This window comes from Plasmodium sp. gorilla clade G2, assembly GCF_900097015.1.
Source record: "Plasmodium sp. gorilla clade G2 genome assembly, chromosome: 10".
NCBI lineage: Eukaryota > Apicomplexa > Aconoidasida > Haemosporida > Plasmodiidae > Plasmodium > Plasmodium adleri (nom. inval.).
The window spans coordinates 1,345,460-1,370,388 of NC_041702.1; the positions used below are offsets into that span (position 1 = coordinate 1,345,460).

Sequence of the window (24,929 nt, forward strand, 5' to 3'; positions counted from 1 at the left end):
TAATAAACATATTATATTAAAAGAGCATGTATAAAATAATTAAATATATTTAATTTTTAATGATAAAAAAAAAAAAAAAAAAAAAAAAAAAAAAAGAATTCAAATGTTATTTTTCATCCATCTCGGTCTTTATTCTTCTCTATCTATAAAATTGAAAAAAAAAAAAAAAAAAAATATATATATATAAATAAATATATAAATAAATAAATAAATAAAGGGGACAAAAATATTAATATTTCAATATAAATAAGAAATATAAATGATTAAAAAATATATATATATAATTATTATAAATTTTTTACTTACTCCACATCGATAGATTATTATTATAGGCAGAATAATTATAGTTTCTATTGTTATAATTATTTTGTTGTTGATACTGTGTATTTTGATAGTAATTCTGTAAACCTGGAGGGGTTTGCAAAGCATAGCTAAAATTATTATAGTTAAAAAAGTTGTTATTACTATCCCTATTTCCATTGTATACATTACTATTGCTATAATAAAAAAAATAAAAAATAAAATAAAAATAAATAAATAATAAATGGATTAAAATATTATACATTATTATAAAAATTATACAATTTGATATAAATTTATATATTTATGTTTTATTTTATTTTTTTTAACTTACAAGTTGCTGGTGTAATTAAAACTGTTTTTGTTACTTCTATTATAATTATAATTTAAGTTATAGTGATTTAAATTTTTTTCATTAATACTGTTCCAATTACTTCTGTATGCAGTTACATTTGTATTATTATTATTAGTTGTAATATTATTATTTAAGTAATTATTATTTTGTTCTTTATCTTGAGACATGTTAAATCCTGGTGGTATATTAAAACTACTTGAATTTATATTATAATAATTGCTATTATGATATAATTGTTTGCTTATATAATTATTTTGATTATTTTGTGAAGCATTATTTATATTATTAGTATCTGCCTTTCCTGTAACTGATGAAGATGTTGAAGATGCTGTATTTTGAGATGTATTTGGTTGTATTTGGTTTTGTGTATATTGTCCTAATGAATTATTATTATTTAATAAATTTTGTTGATGTTGACTTGTATGTTTATTTTGAATAGTTTGTTGGTTTGTACTAATTGAATTATTTTTATTATGAGTATGTAAGTTTTGTTTTAACGTTTGTGTTGATGTTTGTAATTGTAAATCATTTATATTTTTATTTAATTGTTGTTTATTTTTTAAATCTGTTGTATTACATGAAATATTTATATTAGTGTTTAAGTTATTATTAAGGTTGTTCAAAGATAAATTAGCAAGTCCACTATTCGTAGTATTATCTACACACACATTGTTATTATTACTATTATTATTATTATTATTATTATTATTATTATTGTTATTATTATTGTTGCTATTAGTGTTCACATTCGTTGCATTTTGATTAGCATTATTTGTTGAATTATCATGAGTCAAATTTATACCTTGGTGTGTTCCTGATATTGTCATATCTCCAGAGTTACTAATATTATCATCATCTCCATTGAGTTGATTTTTCTTTACGTTATTTCCATTTATAAAATTCACAAAACTATTATTCATGTGGATGTTATTATTATGTGCATATAAATTCGATTCATCGAAATTTTCATAATTTATATTATAATTGAAATTATTGTTATGTATACTACTACTTTTATTATAATGATTATTCATTAATCCATATTGTGGAACCAATGCTTGTGTTGTATAACCATTATATGGCATGTTATTATATGGATATGACAAATTTCCATAAGAATAATTATATTGATTAGCTAAACCTGGAGGAGAATTATATGTACTATACATGTTATTATTATTCAAATTATTCATACCCATATTCATTAAGTTAATATTATTAATATCACTGCTGGTGTTTTTATTAGTAATATTTATATTTGATGTGTTATTATTATTATTATTATTAGTAATATTATTGGTTGTATTTCTGGTATTATTATTATTTGTAGTAATAACTGTAGCACTAGTTGTATTATTATTTAAACCACTTGAAGATATATTATTATTTACTACATTTTGTTGACTTCTTAAAAATTTCTGAGATATTTGATTTAATTGTATTGAATTAGTGTCATCCAAATCATTATTATCATAATTCTTATTTTTAAAAGAGCCTTGAATATATTTACTATTTTTACCACTCATAAAAGAAGTAGAATGATTTTCTTGGGATCCATGAGTTGCAACTGTTGATGATTTATTAAGAAAAGCTGTATTTGTATTACTTAACAACTGTTTTGTATTATTAATTGGTGTTTGCATTTGTTGATGATTTAATGAATTAGATGTTGATGATGCTCCGATTTTTGGTAATGTCAAATTATTTGTTTTATTATTATTATTATTATTATTTATATGATGTGAATTTTTATGAGTTGATACATAAGAGGATTTATTTTTGTTTTCATTGAATAAATCATTATTATTAATATTATTTATATTGTTATTATTATGATAATCTTCTCTTTTTTGGTTTTTATTTTTAAAATCAAAATGTTTAAATTCTCTATCCTTTTGGTGTCTTAAATCAGATTGGTTTACATCATAATTACGATTGTTCATATTGTTATTATTTTCGTCTTTATAATAATGTGATGATATATTATTATCATTATTACTTAATCCCATTGATGATGCTTCTAAAGCATAATTTTTTCTTATATTATTTATTTTCTTTTTATTGTCTGTATTTAATATTTTATTATTATCATCATCATTTAACATATTATTATTTTTTATATGTTCCATAACATTGTTTTCAGACATATTGAAATTTTCAATATTATCACCACTTATATTGATATTACCAAAAAATATTTTTTTATTCATATTACCTAAAAGAGATAAATTCGGCATATATATTGGTATATCATTTTTCTCCTTTCCTTCTTGTTCTTCTGTTTTCATCATATCATCTATAACAAATTGCTCTACATTTGATACAGGACTACTTAATCCTTTCATATTATTGTTCAATTTATTCTTTCCTTTTTTCATATCAACAGATGTATTTAATGCTGTTTTATTATTTATAACTTTTAACAAATCAGTTTCATTATTTTCATTATTTTGTAATTCTTCTTGATCAATTTTTTTCTTTTTCTTTTTTAATTTCTTTTCATCTAATGTTTGTTCACTTTTGTTTCCTGCGTTGTTATTTTTATTATCTTTTTTTTTTTCTTCATTTAACTTTTTATTTACATTTTTATCATTTAAATTTTTCACATCAGTTATATTTTGTCCTTTAGTTGCTGTAGAATCTTCAACTGTGGATTTTTTTAATTTTTTCTTTTTCTCTTTATTTTTTTCTTCTCCTAATTTATTTCCAGATTGTGAATCAATAACTGCTGTATCTGTTACACTTTTTTTGTTGATACTTTGATTGTTATTAATATTATCTTTTTGAGATTTTTCATTTTTTAATTCTTTATTTGAATTTACATCTTTTTTAGGTGAACTAAGAGTTTCTTCTTTCTGATTATTATTCTGAATACCATTGGTAATTACGGATACCCACAATTTTTCTGTTTTATTATTTTTGATTGGTATCAATTGGCATTTTGATTTCTTCGCATCATTTTTTTCTTCTTCTACATTCTTTACAAGTGTTTGTTGTTGTGTTTTTGTTTTAGATACATCACTTTTATTATGTTCTTCTACGTTTGACATTTTCATAAAATTACCATTGACAACAGATGCATATGAGGTATTAATATTTGTTGGTGATTTTTTTTTGTTCGTACCAACGGTTGTGTTTTCAATAACTTTTCTATTAACATCCTGATCCAATTCATTTGTTTCTTCTGTAACAGTTGTCATATCGTAATTTAACTTTTGTCCAGTATATGGATCATACTCTAAATCTACACTATTATTATTTTTACTTGATGTTCTTTTTTTTTTGAAATCCTTTTTTGATAATAGACCTTTCTTTTGAGTTCCTTTATTAAAAGAAGAATTAATATGACTACTATTTGCAGAATTATATAAACTTAATTTATTACTAGTATTATTATTGAAAAGAGAATATCTATTTTTTGCATTTTTTGCCATAAGTGTTTCATTTAAAGGTTTCGTAGTACTATATCTATTATAATTTTTATTAAAATATTTATCATGATAATTAAAATTATTATATCTATTAAAATGTGCATGACCATTTACTAGATTTGATGCATGAGAGAATTTATTCTTCAAATCTTTTTTTCCATAATGATCATCATTATATTTATAATCAGCTAATAGTTTATTATTATTATTATTATTATTATCTTCTAATTTAAGATAATTTTTTTTTTTATGCAAATAATTAAAATAACTATTTTTATTACTTCTTTTATTATGGAGAAAAAATTCATTTTCTTCTTCTTCATCTTCATCATAATCATGATTATTCACATGAAATTCTTGATGATTAATATCTTCTTCTTCTTCGTCATATTCTTCATCATATTCGTTTATATTATTATGATCATTATTAAAACCATGAGAATTTTTATGTTTTATGAAATTCTCATGATTAACATCATTTAAAGTCTTAAACAAATTTTTACCTTTTTTGGATTTGCCATCTTTTTCTTGAATAGCATATTTTAATAAATCATTATTTGCATTTTCATTTGTACTATTTTTAATATCATTATGTGTACTAGAACCTTTTTTCTTTTTATTTTTCTGACTAGTTGCATTATCATTTATATTATGTTCTCCTTGATATTTTTCAACAGCTGATAAATTTTTTATGTTCAATGTCTTATTTGAATGGTCATTTAAATTTTTCTTTAAAACATTATCATCTTGAGGCTTTTTATTCATATCTTGTAATAATGTTACATTTTCATTTTTCGTTTGTGTATTTGGAAAATGATTGACTTTGTTATTAATAATAATCATTTTTTGATCTGCTGTTGTAGTTACACCAGTATTTATAACCGAATTTTTTGTATTATTATTATTATTATTACTATTATTAATATTACTTTTTTTTACATCTTTATCTTTTAAGTTAAAACCTTTTGAAAATAACTTTTCAATATTTTTACTACCTTTTTTATTCAAATTATTAGGTGTGAAACTATTTTTCTTATTATTCTTTTCAGCAGGTTTTTTATTTTTCTTACTTTTTACAGTTTTCCATAATCCTTCATCTTTACCTTCTTTAGATTCCATAATATTACACAATTCTAACTGAATCTTTTCTATATCAAATTTGTATAAACTAATAAAATTATAAACATCTTCTCTGTTATATCCATAATAATCTAATATGGGAGATATTATTTCTATTAACTTTTCTGTTCTAGGGGAGTAGCTCGATTTATCATCAAGCTTTTTTTTGGATAAAGAACTCCATTTATTTTTGCTTAAATTTTTTAGCGATAAAACCATTGTTTCGTTTGATGTATTTTTATCCATTTTATTATATGAGCATATTTTTTTTTTTAATAATATATATATATATATAAATATATATATATATATATATTTACATATATATATTTATATATATATATATGTATATAAATTAATATAAACTGATTTACCTTTTTCCACTTTATTATTTCTGTATATACGTAATATAATATTTTCTTTCAACTTGACACAAAATTCTTATACACAATTAATAAAATGGGAGAATAACTATTAAATACAATTAAAATATATAAACAAATGATATATAATATGTAACACTAATTCACGTAAAAATGTAAATAAATCAAAATATATATATATATATATATATATATATATATATATATTTATTTATTTATCTAGTGTTCTTTGCTTTTTTAATATATATCAAAATTATATTATATATTATATAATTTATATATTCTTTAAATAATATATACATATATATATATATATATATATTATGCCCTTTTCTTCAATACTTTTTTTTTTTTTTTTTTTTTATTATATTATAATATATATAAATAAATAAACGTAAAAATATATATAAATTTATGTTTATATTTGTATATATTTTTTTAATTTATTAATTTTCCCATGTATATATACAATATGAAAAATAATAATCAATAGGTTTAAAATTTCATTTTACATGTTATATATATAATATATATATGTATATCATTAAAGGTTATGATATATTAATATTAATTTTCATTTTTAAAAAATTATATATATTATAAAATGTAAAAAAAAAAAAAAAATAAGAAATATATATATATATATATATATATATATATATATATATAACTTAAATCTTCAACACTTATAAATATATTCTTCATAAAAATTTATTCATATATTATTACAATACTAATCTTATAAAAAAAAATGAAATATATATATATATATTTATATATATTATGAACAATATTTAGGTAATGTTTATACTCTTTTTGTTCCTTATATTTTTTTTGGATTTTTTTGGTTTTATTTATACAAATATATTATAAAATACAATTTAATATAAAAAAAATAATTTTCCTTATTTTATAAATATCTTCAAAAACGATACAACTTTTAATTATATTTATATATATATATATTAATATATAATAAATAAAATATAAAGTGTTCTTATATTTTATTTTATTTTTATTATTTGAAGGTATATTTATAAAAAATTAGGATATCTCTTTTTCTTGTTTGTTTCTTCATATATTATATATAATTATATATATAATAATATATAAATAAAACGATTCTTTTTTTTTATTTACTTTTTTTTTTTTTTTTTATTATTTTCTTATATATAATATTTATATAATATATTATACATTCCTATAAATTTATATATAATATAATATGTTATAAATTTTATTTATGTTATTATTTTGTATAATAAAAAACATAAAATTTTACAAATATTTAAAAAAAAAAAAAAATTAAAATAATATGTCGTGCTTGCAAAATATATAAATATTATTTTAAGTATTTAACATTAAAATAAAATATGAAAAAAAAAATTAAATTATTTATATTTAATAAAGGTATTTTTAATATATTATATATATATTATAATAATTATATAATATTAATATATATAAATATATAATAAAATAATATGTTTCATTTATATATATTATTATATTCTTATTTATTTTGTTTATATATTTATATATATATTTTTATATATATATGGGTTTTTTTTTTTTTTTTTTTTTTTTTTATGATTTTATCACATATATCAAAAATTCATTTCTCATAATAATGTTTTTTCAATTGCTTTTTTATATTTTTATAAAAAAAGAAATAATATATAATAAAATAATAATATACATATTATTATATATAATAAATATTTTTTCATTACTCATATATAAAATATATATAATATATATATTATATGTATATGAAATTAAACTCATTTAATAAAATTTTGAGATATATTTGTATTAAATATATAATTATTATATTTATATTCTTATAAAAATTGCTCATTCCATATATTATATTATTATTCATCCGAGGTATATATAATATATAATGCCTTATTTATATTATATATATATATAATATATATACTGTATCATATAATATATAAATATCTATGTATATATAATATATTTTTAAGTTAAACTTATATAATCATCATAATATATAAATTAATATAAAAAACTTAAGATAACAATTTCTTTAAAAAACTTCTAAGCACAATAATTTCATAGAATTTTACAAAGCCAATAAAATTACATTTTACATATATATATTTTATATATAAATGTTAATTTTTTTTTTTTTTGTTTTTTTCCCCTTATATATATAAAAAAAGAAAATACAAGGGACATGCATACCACTATTTTTTAAGTTTTCCTTTTATTTTCATTATAGTTTTTTGACAATATAATATAAAATTTTTATTTTTCTTTAAATATAAAAAGTTATATATTATTATATTTACATAAACATATATATAATAATTATATATATATATATATAATATTTTCTTTTTTGTAAATTATTAAAAAAAATACATACTTTTTTTTACTTTTATTTTAAGAAAATAAAATTTTCATCTTTTTATTTTCTCATATTATATAATATATAATAATATATGTATTTATAACTTTAATATAAATAAAAAAATTCCTTTTTAATCTTAAATTATTAACATATTATATATATAATTTGTAAATTTCTTAAGGTATAAACTTAATTTTACAAGTAACAAATATGAAAATATTATTATATATATATTTTTATATATAACTATTATATCATCATTATATATATATATATATATATATATATTTGACTGTTCACGTTTTCTTTATATATTTAAAATAAAAATATGAAAAAATGTAAATATAAAAAGATTTGTTGAGTGTATATGATTTCATAATTGTTTATACATAAAAAAAAATGTGAATATAAAATAAAAAAATTTTTATATTATTGTATCATAAAAAAAAAATATACTAACATATTTATATGTATATATAATCATATTTAGTAATCTTTATAATTTTGTGATATTAGAATTATTTTATTTTCAATTTATAGCTTTCTTTTTGTTCACATTAATATTATGAGATATATATTTATATATAACATAATGTTGGGATTTATAAATACTGTTGTGTTTATTTCCTTCCTTTTTTTTTATTTATTTAATATGATTTTGTGATTACAAAAATCAGTGTATATACAATTTTCTTATTAATTATAAAAATGACTGTTTTTTTTTTTTTTTTTCTTAATAATTTAAGAGGACATATTTTTTTATTTAGTCATAAAAAGATATTTTAAAAGAATAGAGAATTAGAAAAAAATAAAATGGGAATATATAACTCATATAAATATATATATATATATATATATTATTTATTTATTTATATATATTTAATGTAATAATATAAATAAGTATGCACACATATATACGTACACTAATATATATATATATATATTATATTGTCATTTTCAGTTTAAGAATTTTTTTTTTTTTTATTTTCAAAGTAACCTTTTAATTCCATTTATATTTATAGCGGAAATAGGAAAAAATGTTGTTAACTTATATAAATGGAATAATTTAATCAAATTGTATATGGTCATTTTTCATTTTTTAAGATAAATAATTATTCTGGAACATAGAAAATATATGCATATAAATTTTTATATATATATCTTCAATGTAAAAATGAAAGTCATATAAGGTTATAAATGTATAAAATATAAGGATGTTAGAAAAAAATAAAAAAAAAAAATTAATAGATAATTAATTTTCGATAATTTCTTTAATACTAAAATGGATGTTTTTTAATTTCTTCATATATATTAAATATTATGTGAAAATTTTCATATATAATATAAATTATATGATTTTCCATTCGTGTATATATATATATATATATATATATAACATACACATAAAATATAAATAAAACATTCCGAGATGATCACATATATTTTATATATATTTTATTTATATCACTTTTTTCTCATTTTCCAAATAAAAAATAAATGAATATTTTTAAGAATTTTTTAAAAGATATAAATATACAATTCAATATTCTTATTATTTTTTAACTGATATATGGTTTAAGAAAATTATGGACAGTTTGCTACTTTTATTATTATTTATATTTTGAAAAAAATATACCTATATTATAAAAATAAGAATTAAATAAATTAATAAAAAAAAAAAAAAAAAAAAAAAAAAAAAACACATATATATATATATATATATATATATATTAAATTTATTTGTACTTGTAAATTTTTTTAATATATATTTAAAATTTTATAAAAATAAAAAAGAGAAAATAAAATATTATGATTTATATATCTTTAAATTATATAGCAAATTTGTAATAACAGTATTATGAATTTAGCTGAAAAACCAAAAGCTTTTTTTATTTGCAAATTTTTATTTTTTTATTATATTTATAAAAAACCTATCTTACCTTTTGATTCTTTGGTATGAATTGAATTCATAAAAAATAATAGTGATTATATATAAGTGAACACCATTAGTATTTATATATACATATATATATATATATATATATATATATATATAATTTATATTAACATACTATAATGCTATTTTTTTTTTTTTCCCATTTTTACACATCTTTATTTTTTTCATTCCTATTTCCTTTATAGAAATGTAAAATTAGTGGTAAAGAGATACCCTATGTTTGTATTATTCAAATATTAGGTCTAAGTCTTTTAGGCCAACGTGTGTGCTTGTATATACACGACGTAAGTAAAATATAAGAATTAATAAAAGAGAATATTATTAAAAATATACACTCTTATAATTAATTTTATTTATTTATTATTTATTTTATTTTTTTGTTATTTGTGTAGTTCTACCCTTTCTTTTATTTACTAATACCACCTGAGGAAAAGAATAGTAAACCAAATGAATAATATAAAATATATAAATATATATATGTATATGTATATATGTATGTATATTTACCATTATGATATTCCATAGGTAGTTGGATATTTTTATAGTTATATATAAATTTATCGTTCAAGTATATGTATCTTAATGTGTGTTTATTCTTTATTATTATTTTATTTTTTTTTTTTCCCTTTTCCCATTTCAGATGATAAGCTAGAAATAGAATTATGCGAATTTTTAGAGGAAGAATATGGAAAAACGAAAAAAGATCAAAGTAGCAATGTATGTATTTATAATATAGAAAGAGTTAAAAGGAAAGCGATTTATGGGTATAATGAAGAGTGTGATGATTTTTTGAAAATATCTTTCTTATATCCAAATACAATTAATTATTTTGCAAGTTTGTTAAAAAAGAAATTATTTAAGAAACGTATATGGGATTTATATGAAGTTCATATAAATTATATGTTACATTTTTTATGTATGAAAAATATATATGGATGTTCTGAAATATATATTGATAAAAACATATATTTTAGAAAAGAATTTGTGAATGAAATAAATTTCGAATGTATTGAAAAGGAAGAGCGTTGGTATTTAGGGGGGAAAAAATGTAATTTAGATAACTTTAAAAGAAATAAATATTTAGAGGTAGACGCTCCTTTAGTTTTTACAGTAAAAACAATTAATGTTAATTTTTCGTCATTAAAAAGAGAAACGTCATATGATATTGAGTGTGATATAAAACATCAACATATTTTAAATGAAAAAATATATACATATGAATTTGAAAAGAATAAAATAAAATGGAAGAAAGAATTCAATTTTGATCTTCCTATTAATCATTTAGATTCTTTTGCAAAAATGTGGATGAAAGAAAAAAAAAGATGTAAATATATGGACATTAATTTAAAGAAGGAACTTTTTTATTTTAGCAGTTATGAAAATGATTTATGTTTTGACACGTTTGATGTACTAACTGAGAGAACAAAAAAAATGTTCCAAGGATTTTTAGAATTTATGAGGAAAAGGCAAAGTGAAAAGGAAAAAGTAAACTGTGAGAAAATATTAGAATATGATAATATTGAAAAGATTCAAAAATATAATGACATAATTAATGATGATATGAAACTAAAAAAAGACTATAATTTTAATTCTGGTATAAGTAATATAGAAGTGAATATAAAACAAATAAGAAATAATGATAATATAAATAATTGTAAAAATATGGCACATAATGAAGGAGAAAATAATATGTTATCAAATATGATTGGTGATAAAAAAAAGGATCATATGGAAATATCACCTGATTTTTTCATACAAAATAAAGAAGAAGAAAAGGAAATAGAAGAGAAAAGAGAAAAGGAAAAGAAAGATGAAAAGGAAAAGGAGAAAGAGGAAGAAAGAGAAAAGGAAAAGGAAATAGAAGAGCAAAGAGAAAAGGAAAAGGAAAAGGAAAAGGCAAAAGAGGATGAAAGAGAATGTTTTATTGAGTACGTTAATGAGAAAGGATGTATAGCTTCATTTGAAATTAATAAAAAGAGAAAAGAAGTAGTTCGTTATTCTTTTAAGAAGGAACCACCAAGAATAAGCAAATGTTATGCCGTTGTTAATAATTTAGTTGATCATATAAGTGGAAGCGATAACAATATTGTGAAAGAAAAAATGAAGGGAAATGTTTATAACAAAATACATGAACATATAGAAGATGAAAATAAAGAAGATACATCAAATTTTGAATATATAGAAAAAGAAAATCATATGGAAAATAAGGATAATATAAGAAAGCAATATGAACAGATTAAATCAAATAATATGAAGAAAAAAATAAATATAAAATATGGAAATATATTTTTTTTAGAAATATTAACCGAAATAAAAGATGAAAATTGTTATTCTTCAGATTATAACCAAGACAAAATAAAGGCCATTTTTTATATAGTGAGAGAAGAAAGACTTATGAATTTATATGAGGATTATAATAATTGCATGGGAATTATAGCAACGAAACCTTTTCCTAATATTTCATATCTTTTTAATGAAAATGAATTAAATAAAGAACAATTAAATGAAGAACAATTAAATGAAGAACAATTAAATGAAGAACAATTAAATGAAGAACAATTAAATGAAGAACAATTAAATGAAGAACAATTAAATGAAGAAAAATTAAAATTGTGTAGAGATATAAATCATATGGAAGACATGAATATTTGTAAAAATAATTGTGAATGTATAGAAAAAAATAAGGATAATCTAAGAAATGATAATAATGTGATTAATAAAAACAACGATGATTCATGTGGAAGAAATAAAGAATCATGTTGTCGGAAAAATGGTTATCATAAGAATAACAGAATAAAAGAAATAACAAATAATAATATAAAAAAAGAGAAGAAACCTTTTTTTGATTTTAATATAAATTATAATAAAGTTAATATATGTATTGTAGAAAATGAAAGAGAACTAATTCAAAGATTGATTAATAAAATATTGTTTTATTCTCCGCTTAGTATTGTTTCCTATGAAAATGATAAATATAATATAAATTATATAAACCAAAGATGTTTAGCTTTAGATATAGGTAATTTTTATAAGATGATTTGTAAACTGAATGATCAGAAAAAGTTTTTAGATTTACATAATGCATATAGTAGAAATATAAAAGGTATCATAATTGAAAGTTTATATAAATTATCAAATACTTATAATACTTCATTTGAAAATTTATGTAAACATTATTTAAATATAAATATTCCATCTATTAACAAATATACCTTATATTATTGGTATAATTATAAGAAAAAAAGGAAAATAAAAACTAATGAATCTTCAACAAGTATGAATAAAGATAATTTAAATAATGAAATGTGGAAGGATATGTATGAGGAAGATATTTATTTTCCATATAGACATATAACAATAAAACATTATTTAAGAAAAGTATATTTTATACTATTAATATATGATAAAATATGCTTTTTAAAAAGAAAGATGAGTTTCTGTAAATATATTCATGTTGATTTATTATCTTTAATAAATAGAGGATCTCAATATATTATAGAATCTTTTCTTCTCAAGATGTGTATTAAATATAACTATGTTTTATATTCTCCTTCAAATAAAGAAATATTTGATCAAAGACCTATTTTACATACTCCTTTAATATTGCAACCCAAAAGTTCAATCAATTTTTTTCCATTATTAGTTTTTGATTTCCAGTCATTATATCCTTCTATTTTAATTGCTTTCAATATTTGTTATTCAACATGCTTAGGAACCATAACCCTAAAGAGGAAATTGAGTCAAATGGATGAAAAAGAAAATAATGAAAAGAACAATGAAGATACTGAGGATTTGTCAATGCAGAAAAGTGGAACTGATGTGAATGATAAGAATGATAAGAATGATATGAATGATAAGAGTTATATAAATTATAAGAATGAATTATCATGTAGTAATAAAAACGTTTTACCATCTGACGAATATAAAGAAATGATGAATATCTCTGGGGATGAAAAATATCTAATCGACCTGTTGGATGAAAATATAAATGAATGTAGATCATCTGAAGATCCAATGATTGAATCTGATATTATTCGTAGTAATGGAAAAGAATTAGATGAGAATAGATTTAATGGGAATATGACTACTGAAAATCATGATGAAATAAAATATAAACTTGATATGAATAATAAATTAGAATTGGGAAATAAAAATTATATAAATAAAATAAATGAGCAATCAATATGTGGGAATATAAATAAGAACAAATTTTATAGCAATGAAGATAAATCCATGGAAACCAATTTTGAATTTATAAAACTGGGAGTAATGAAAAAAGTTCCTACTGTTTCAAGTAGAATTAAAAATCTTAAAAGTGAGGATTTAATTATAACTAGTAATAATACAATATATGTAAAGAAACACAAAAGGAAAGGAATATGTCCTCTTTTTCTTGAAGACATTTTAAAAACAAGAATTATGTTAAAACGATGCATGGGTATGTATGAAGAAAGGGTTAGTAAAAAATTAAATGAAAGAATGGGAAAATTAAAATTAATATTAAATGTTGCTACAGGATATATTGGTGCAAATTTTTCTGGTAGGATGCCATGTGTAGATATTTCTGAAAGTATTATAAGTATAGGTCGTAATTTTTTATTATTTATAATAGAATATATAAAAGAAAATTATAAGTTTGTTAAAATATTATATGGAGATACAGATTCATTATTTTTATTAAATGAAACTACAGATGATATACAAAGTTCTTTTAAACTTGCTTATGAAATATTAAATAGTATAAATAATATATTACCATTACCAATGTATTTAAATTTTGAAAAGATATATTGTCCTTCTCTTCTTTTAACCAAAAAACGATATTTTGGTTTTTCATTTAAAAGTGAAAATCAAGATAATCCTATTTTAGATTTAAAGGGTGTAGAAAGTATAAGATCTGATCAATGTATATTAGTAAAAAATATATTAATACAAATATATTTTATCCTTTTTTATTTTAAAAACAATTGTTATTTTTCTTATTGTTGTTGTTGTTGTTATTTATGTAAGAACTTTTTTTCTAATATGATATGTTCTTGTAAAGAATTAAATGTTCATAAAACGGATCCATGTTTTTTATTCAGCTTATTAAAAATTGTATTAAACATATGCAAAGCTAGAAGATACGTTAATCAAAACGAAGATATAGATAATATAAATAATAACAATAATAATAATATTAAAAATAATAATAAATATGATTGTCATCGTAACAATCATTATGGTAATAAAATGAATGATGTATCAAATATATCGTTGAAATTATATCAAGAAGTTCCTTCTTTTGACAAGGTGAAACTTTATAAGGAAGTTATGAATTGGTTAGAGTATTATGATAACGAGAATTTATTACTAAAAACTTTAAACTTTTTATATAGGGAAAAATATTCTTTTTTAATATATTTATTTAATCTATTTGATGAAGGTACATTAAAAAAAGAAATTGAAAAAATAATACAAATAAATTTTCAAAAAATAGAAAACCAAAAAAATAATAAATGTTGTTTTATGAATCCTTCGAATGTTTTCAAAAGTTGTTTATGTGTTAAGAACATAAATGAAAATGTAAAATGTGATAAAATAAGATGTTATTGTAATATAAAACAAGCTATGTTTTTTTTTTATAATCCAACATATAATAAAGTGGATTATGTTTTTAATACTAAATTATTTTATTCTCATTTATTATCTCATATAAGAAAAACGTTAAGTGAATATTTTAATAAAATTTATGATAATCAAATTTCTTGTGATAATTTTATTATATATAGAAAAGTGAAATTAGGTTCATACAAAGGAGAAATGCAGGGCATTAAGCGAAAAGTATCACTACCACCTCAAGCAATTGTAGCAAGGAAAATGATGCGAGATTTTCCTAATTCAATTATTACATATAAAGAAAAGGTGCCTTACATATTTACTAAGAAGTTGAAAGATGATAAACTTTATAGTTCTGTTTCTCATCCGCATTTTATTAGAGGAATTTATAAGTCCTTTAAGTTTGAGTGTGGTTCTACAGAACAGGTAGATATATTTGAAGACAATAATAATAATAATAATAATAATAATAATAATGGTAATGATAATAATAATGATAGTAGTGAGAATAATAATGATAGTAGTGAGAATAATAATGATAGTAATGATCATAATGATAATATTGAAACTTTTCCGAGCTCGGAAAAAAGCGAATATTGTGATATGAGTGAAAATGAAGAAAAAAGCGAAAACTGTAAAAATTCGGATATGAGTGAATATTGTGAATATGATGAAAAGCAGTTATATGTTGATGGTATGATGGAAATAAATGAATTAAAAAATAAAATATTACCTATTAATTTAAAAAAGAAAATGAAAAATAAAAAGAAAAAAATAAAAGAAATAAATTATGATTATTATATACAAAATTTAATTATTCCACCACTTAAAAGAATGTTAGATTTATTGCCTTTTTGTTCTATCAATTTAGATGAAATTTTTTACAGAACAAAAAGAAAATTTAATTGGAATAAGGCAAAATTAGAAATGTTTTCAAAGTATTATAAAAATATGGATAATAAACTGTTAAGAAATAATGATGTAACAAATAAAAGTATCAGAATGGTGAATATTTTAAATGAAGACAAAACAAATAATAAAGAACACAATGGGAATACAAAAAGCTTAAACTTTTTACATAATGTGAATGGAACAATAGAAAATTATAAAGATATGAATAACAAATCAAAAATTATAATAAGGTTAGAAGAACAAGGAGAAAATGAAGAATTAAAAGTTACAAATAAAATAATGAATAGTTATGTAGAAATTAATAAATCTCAGGATATGCTAAAAAAATTAAATAAAATATGCTTAATGTGTGCAAATTCTGAAATGGAAGCGTTAGCATGTCATTATTCTGTGCATTGTAATATATTTTTTAAAAGGATTAATTTACAAGATAATATTTTAAAAAATAAAGATTCAATAAACAGACTTACATAATAATATAGAATTATTAATTATGAGGAAATATATATGTATGTAATTTTTAGTTGTATTAATCTATATAAACATCATTATTTTGTTTTTTTGTTCAATATATTTTGTTTTATATATTTATTTTATTTTTTTTTTTTTTTTGGTGTGATAAATTTTTATATATTAAATTAAAAAAAAAAAAGTAAAGTTTTAATTTATTAATTATATATAGAATTAAAAAAAAAAATAATAAAATTAATAATAACAATGATTGACTAATAAAATTGTATTTTTTTTTAATTTAAAAAAAAAAAATAAATAAATAAACGATATTGATAAGACACATAAATATGTGTAATATGAAGGACATAAATATATATATATATATATATTCATATATATTATATCCTTATTCACGTTTTTTTTTTATTATTTTTTTTTTTTTATTATTTTTTTGTTTTTTTTTTTATTTTTTTTTTTTTTTTTTTTTTTTTTTTTTTTTCCATTTTATACCCATTTTTAATTTGTTAGACAGGGTTGACATAAATATAGTAAATTTGCCGAATTTATATTTTTTGAAAAGGTGACAAGAGAATATTCATCAGGTGAATTTACAAATCCTTCTTTTTTGGATACGTCACATCCATAATTAATTAATGAAAATAAATCATGGTTAAATAAATTTTGTTTTTTGGAAAGGTGTGGATATATACCCCATGTTAATTGTAATTTCCTAGCTAAATATTTATTTTCTGTAATAACTATGATTGGTGCTTTTGTTCTTAAATTACTTAATTTTTGAATTTTATTAAATTCATTTGAGAATAGAATGATTGATTTTAAATTAATATTATTACTTATATCTCTAATACTAAAAATGAGTTTATCAAAATAGGATATATCATTTTGATTTGTATGATCACATTTATTATTTTGAATAAATTCATTATTATATTTATTAATTTGTTGAATATTATTATTTTGATGACAACAATTATTTTTATGATCCAACATTTTTAATTTATCATTTTTCCTTTGTGTGTATTCATAATAATAATAATCATTTTCAACATCTTTAATAATTTTATTTTGTGTAGACACGGTTAGTACTGGATATTGTCCTGTAGCTGTTTCTGCAGATAACATAACACAATCAGATCCGTCATATAATGCTGTAGCTACATCTGTAACTTCTGCTCTTGTAGGAGATGGAAGAAATCTCATACTTTCCATCATTTGTGTTGCTACAATTACTGGTTTATTATATTTAATTCTACATAAATTTATAAGTTTTTTTTGTAAAATAGGTAAATTGGATAAGTTCGTTTCGATTCCTAGATCACCTCTTGCTATCATAATACCATCTGATAATTTAATAATATTTTCAATATTTTTAATTGCTGAAGGTTTTTCTATTTTTGAAATGATAGCTATTTTATTGTGATCTTTATTAATATTATATAAATTAGAATAATTTTTCATAGTATTATCTATATTATCATTATGCATATCTTGTTGATCATCAATAATATTTTTATCATCCATAATATTGGTAACAATATTTTTATTATATTGATTTTGTATGTTATCATTAATATATAGATCTTGGTTTTTATATACATCATAAATTTGTTTATATTTTTGTACATTTTTTAAATAATAATTATTATAATAATCATTTACTTCTTTAATATAGAAATCATTTTCATCATCAAATGTTTTCATTTGTAAATTATTCTGATCAAAATTGATTCTATCTTTTCTTTTAATATTATTATAAAAATCACTTTGATAATAATCATTAATAATATTTCTTAAAAAAATTAAATCATATTCAGTTTGAACAAATGAATATCCTAAAAAGTCTACTTCTTCATTGATACAAAATAAAATATCTTTTATATCTTTTTCACTTAAAACATCTATAGGCATAATCATATTTGGAATACAAAAACCTTTTTTACTATATAATTTACCACCAGTTAAAACTTGTACTTTTATATAAGAATTCTGTATATTATTAGTATCATAATTATTTTCAACAATTTTCATTTTTAAATTTCCATCATCTAATAATATTATTTGTCCAGCTTTTGCATTCTTTATTAATTCTGGATAATTTAATTGTACCCTTTTTTGATTACCTAATGTATTCATTAAATCAAAAGAAAATAAATCACCTTCTTTTAATTCAACAAAAGTATTATTATCTTTTTCATTTATTTCATTTTTTTCAAATTCTCCTATTCGAATTTTAGGTCCTTGAATATCACCCAATATTCCAATAGTTGTATCATATTTATTTTCTAAAATACGAATTGAATTTATAATATATTTCTTAATACTTTTAAGACCATGTGAAAAATTTAATCTAAAAACATCTATACCATTTAGGTATAATTTTTCTAGCTGTTCAAAATTTTCCGATGCAGGACCTACAGTAGCAATCTGTTTACATTTTGTAAAAGATATTTGATTTTTCTTATTAGGATTAAGTAGATTTATATCATCTATATTTCTTACAGTCCCTATTTCACTATGTGCTAGAATATTCTTTTTTCTTTCTATGTTTTTATTTATATTTATATTGTTCAAAAATAATAAATCCCCTGATCCATTTCCAGAACCTACAATTGTATTACTTCCTTGCTTATAGAATTTATCATAAGCAATATTTTTGTTATTCTTTTTTATACAATTAACATAACATATTATTACTATGATAAATAAGAATATATGAATTAAATTCATTTTATGTTATAATATCAATAAGTGTAAATGTATATATATATATATATATATATATATATATATTATATGAGCAATTTTACTGTTTTTTTATTTGATATTATATTATTTTTTCGTAACATGAACAAGTCAAGGAAAAAATGAAACAAGGGAAAATAATAATAAATAAATAAATCAATATATAATTATATGTATATGTATATATATTTATATTTATTTATTTATAATAGTACAATTTAATAATCTTTTTTTAACATATATTATATATTTTCTGCTACATCATCCCTTAATCATTTTCTTTTGCCTATATATTAGTTTATAATTTTTCTTATTTTTCATTTATTTTATATTTTTCCTACCATAATTTTTTCGCTAATATTAAAATGTTTGTAAAAATATATTAATATATATATGTGTATTTATTATTTATTTATTAACTTTTTTTTACCCCTATATATATTTCTATATAGAGCCCATATCACTATACACTATATATATGTAAATATATATAATTTTTTTTTTTTTTTTTTTTTTATTATTCATCATATTGATATAAAAATTTTTAAAATAATTTTTTCTTTAAATTGAAAGGATAAATATATATATATATGAATTTCCTTTTATATATTTTAAAATTTTTGAATTAAAAAAAAATGAAATCCATATATTTTATTTTTTTCTAATAATATAATTCTTCCTTATTCGAACAAATAATATATTCATGGATTAAATATCCTTATTGATAAAACATATTCTATGAATATATTTAATACCATTCTATATATTTATTATTATTATTATATGATTTTAAAAGTATATTATAATATATGCTTTTTATAGTAATTAAAATGATATAAGTTCGTTGTAGATTTGTTCAAATAATAAGGAAAAAAAAAAAAAAAAAAAAAAAGGGAAAATGTTACCATGTTCAAATATATATATTAAAGTATATACATCTGTTAGTGTGTGTTTTAAAACTCTTTTTTTTTGTAAAATAACAAATATATATATTGTTTTTTTATTTATGAAATACAAAAAAAAAATGTTCTGTCATATTTAAAGTTAAATTTTGATAAATTAAATAAATTAAAGGTCAACTTGCGATATGTGGGTATATATAATAAAATGAATTCATATATATATATTATTTCTTCTTATATATATAATAATAATATTTTATGTATTTATATATTCTACAACATTTTGGTTTTTTAAAAATACTGCTTAAAACACATTTCATTTATGAATCATAATGTTCTTCAATAAATATAAGAAAAAATTTAGAAACACGAAAAGGAAATATTGTTCTTCGCCTGGAAAAAACGAAAGACAAAAGAAAGATACCAATACTTACTATACAATTAAGAAGATATTAAAAAATGTTATATTGAAAGAATATTTTAAAGCAATTTTGAAGAAGATTTATGAAAATTTTGAAAAAAACATATATTTTTTTGAGATCTTCATATATATGGATCTTATAAAATTGTCAGTTTAAATAAATATATATAATAGATAAAGGAATAATATATATATATATATTTAATAATTATTATTCTTTTTATATTTTTCCTTAGAATTGATTCTTTGAATATTTTAGGGCAATATATGACCAAAGATTTTATACAATTTACAAATTATTTTAATGAAACTTGCTATAATTTATTGACTGAATTTTTTAAAAATTACAAAGTAAATAAAATGTAAAATGTTTCGAAATATACATATATATATATATATATATATATATATATATATGTGTGTGTACCATATTATATATACTTATTAATATTTTTTAATTATATTTAGGCAAATGAACAAAGATGTGAACATTTTTCTGCTTATTTAGAAATAATAATTAAGAACAAGTTTTTTATAATTATCCTTATTCCCTTGAATACACCCATAAAAGTATATTTTATTATATATATGTAAAATTATAAATAAATATTTAAGATTTATTTTATGTAATTTCTTTCTTTCTTTTTTTTTTTTTTTTTTATAGACAGATTGTATTTTAAATTTAGCAAAATCTCATAAATTAGAAAACAATTTTTATAACATTTTTGAATTAATTAACGCAACATTAATATATAAAGATAAAAAAAGTTTTTTATATAAAAGTTTTTATATGAGAATATGTGAATGTTCAAACATATATTTGCCCTATCAGAATGTGCTTGTACAAATTAACAACTTAGGACACTTAAACGAGTGATGAAATATATATATATATATTTGACATTTCATATATACTATATCATATGGATAAATTTTTTTTATATACATTGCTATTTCTTATAGTAAAAAGAATTATAAAGAAATATGTAAATTATGTTTTACAAAAGAATATGAAGAAATAACAAATAAGAGAGAATTTAAAAATTTTTATATATTAAAGTTTTCCTTTACTAAGGCAATTGATGAATATAATAATATAGGTGAATAATGAAATATTATATGTATATACATATACATATATATATGTATGTATATATGTTTATATTTTATTAAGATGAATATACAAACTTTGAGGTGTTATTTCAAGATATACCAGAAAGAAATGAATCCTTTGAAATCGGGTCTAAATATAATTTAATAGTTGTATCTATTCCTAATAATGTATGTGAAGGAATATTATTAATCTAAGTTTATTTTACATTTATATAATTTTTACTTTTACTATTTATCTTATATTATTTTTTCATTTAAGATTACGAAAAGTTTTGTTAAGGGAGCACGTGTTGGAAATTTGTGGCTCCTAAATTATAACAAAAATGTTATTAAAAAATAAAAATAAAATTTAATTGTGTATATATATTGTAAATATTTGTACATCTATAATGTTTATGAATTTTTTTTTTTTTTTTTTTAGAATTTAAAAAAAATTGAAGATAATATTATATCTGTTTCTGAAAATGTGAATACTTTATTATCTACTGAAAGTTTTAATTATTTGTTACAGGCACAAAATTTGAATGGTATTTTAAAATATTCATATAATATGAATAAATAAAATATTATATATTATTTATATTTACATTTAAACATGTTCAATATATATATATATATATATATACATTTTAGATATGAACAAAATAATAATTGATATATTGAAGCTCCCTAAAAATAACACCTGTCTAAATAACATTTGTAAAATAACAAAGTTAGCTTTAATTTTAATTAGTATAAGTAATAATTTTTTAAAATACTTAACACTTGATACACTTACATATGATATATACAACAAGGTAAATAGTAACAAATGGATTAGACGCCCAACAAGGGAAAACAATTTAGCTAGTAAAAAAAAAAATAATAAGAATAAATAAAATATAAAATTAAACATAATAATTATGTAATTTCAATGTGGAAGAATGGGAACCTTAAAAAAAAAAAAAAAAAAAAAAAAAAAATACATAAATAAAATGCATATTATGTAAATAAATAAATATATATATATATATATATATATATATATATTCATATATGCATATTTTATGGTGGTTTTAAGATATCGTGTATATTAATCTTTGAATTCTCTCACTGTAGGAATACGAGCGCCACATTGCTTTTTTATATGTCTAGATGAAATAATAATAATAGATATTGTTAAATACTGTAATTACTTTTGTAATATAAAATTACTTAATGTAAAAACTGATTCCTTTAATATATTATTTACACAGAAATATGATATCCTAGTTATAAATATAAATAACTTGAATAATTCTCAAATTAATATACTTGTAGAACTAATGAAAAATGGTTTATACAAAAATAAGAAGAAGCTTTTTCCTATAACAACGACATTCTGGGTTTATGCCATTAAATCGTATATAAGAAATGAGCACGTGAGAAATAATAAATATAAATGAATATTTGAATATATATATATATATATATATATATATATATATATTTAAAAATTCATTATTTATTTGAATACACATAAAATATATTAACATATGCGTAGGAATTTAACACATATATCAAAGATAATTTGTTAGCACGTTTTGACTTTTTATTTGAACTTGGATTTGAAAACGATGAGGAAATAATTAATCAAATATTAGAAACGACCGATGTGGATAAAGAAATAAATGCTGATTATTATTTTGATTTAAATAATAAATACTCTTATTTAAAAAAGAACAATATATATACTTTCGAATTTAATGAATTAAGTGATATAACAAAATCTATTATTCAGAAGTATTTTAATTTGGCATCTGACTTATCAACATTAACTTTGTAAGATTTCATAAAAGACATAAGAATAATTTTTCTAAATAAAAAAAAAAAAAAAAAAAAAAAAAAAGGATTATTACGTCATATGTAAAATAAAGGACAACACAAATATATATATACATATATATATTAACATTTTATCTTTTTGTAATTAGGTATCATATAGGTATTTCCGAATTATTATGCATTAGCGTATCAATATTACTTGGGAAGAAAGAATGTTTAATTGAGCACGTTGTTTTAGGTTTATTTTTATATGATAAATTTGTTTCTTCTACTAAAAACAAGTTAACTCAATTTGATAAAAATATCCTACACAATATATTTAATACTAATCATAGTGATACTATACCTTTTCAAAAACTGATGAATTATTTTTCTTCTTATTTGAATGCAACAATGAACTTATAAATAATACAAATGAAAAAAAAATAAAAAAATAGATAACATTTATTTTTTGTAATAAAAAATAAGATTTATACATATTTACAAATGTTTATTTTAACAAGAAAGAAAAAAATTATTAGTGATTGAACATATGAAGTAAATTTATCACCATATAAGGAAGTTATTACATTTTTATATATATATGGTTGTTTATATATTCTTAAATAAATTAGAATAAAATGTTATATAAAATATTTAATTTCTTTGATCTAATCTATATATATATAATATGTATATATATTTTTGAACATTCCTGTTTTGGACAATTCTTTATATTTCATTATATTCACTTGATTTTTTTTTATAACGAATAAAAAAATAAAATAAATAATAAATAAAGAAGCAAGTATATAATATATATATAAAAAAAACAAATGTAAATATATATGTGTACATGAATAAATTTGGTAACAATTGTGAATTATTAATTTAATGACACGAAACTGTTGACATGTATATAGGAATGAAACGTATAATAAAATAAAATAAAATAACTTGTCTATATGAATATATATATATAACATATTTGTAAAGATAAAATGAAAAATTTACGAAATGAAATTAAATAAATGAATAATTATACATATATATATAT

At 18.5% G+C, this 24,929-nt stretch overlaps 4 protein-coding genes across 4 annotated transcripts; 2 read left to right on the plus strand and 2 right to left on the minus strand.

Annotated features, from left to right (window-relative positions):
* Positions 1–129: 129 nt before the first annotated feature.
* On the minus strand, positions 130–5,451 carry PADL01_1035500 (conserved Plasmodium protein, unknown function; the record flags this gene model as incomplete). The annotated part of the gene is made up of 3 exons (XM_028682437.1): positions 130–143; positions 307–497; positions 635–5,451. The coding sequence occupies 3 exons, from the start codon at positions 5,449–5,451 to the stop codon at positions 130–132; spliced, it is 5,022 nt and encodes a 1,673-aa protein (XP_028538715.1).
* A 4,378-nt stretch (positions 5,452–9,829) lies between these two features.
* Positions 9,830–16,912, plus strand: PADL01_1035600 (DNA polymerase zeta catalytic subunit, putative; the record flags this gene model as incomplete). The annotated part of the gene is made up of 4 exons (XM_028682438.1): positions 9,830–9,925; positions 10,114–10,212; positions 10,321–10,366; positions 10,569–16,912. 4 exons carry the CDS (start codon positions 9,830–9,832, stop codon positions 16,910–16,912), a joined length of 6,585 nt encoding a protein of 2,194 aa, XP_028538716.1.
* A 495-nt stretch (positions 16,913–17,407) lies between these two features.
* PADL01_1035700 (pyruvate kinase 2) lies at positions 17,408–19,639 on the minus strand (the record flags this gene model as incomplete). The annotated part of the gene is made up of 1 exon (XM_028682439.1): positions 17,408–19,639. One exon carries the CDS (start codon positions 19,637–19,639, stop codon positions 17,408–17,410), a length of 2,232 nt encoding a protein of 743 aa, XP_028538717.1.
* Positions 19,640–20,888: 1,249 nt separating this feature from the next.
* Positions 20,889–24,298, plus strand: PADL01_1035800 (conserved Plasmodium protein, unknown function; the record flags this gene model as incomplete). Its single annotated transcript, XM_028682440.1, has 12 exons — positions 20,889–21,124; positions 21,214–21,328; positions 21,446–21,547; positions 21,642–21,850; positions 21,941–22,077; positions 22,152–22,258; positions 22,350–22,415; positions 22,512–22,617; positions 22,724–22,939; positions 23,189–23,490; positions 23,613–23,890; positions 24,043–24,298. The coding sequence occupies 12 exons, from the start codon at positions 20,889–20,891 to the stop codon at positions 24,296–24,298; spliced, it is 2,130 nt and encodes a 709-aa protein (XP_028538718.1).
* Between the last annotated feature and the right edge of the window lie 631 nt (positions 24,299–24,929).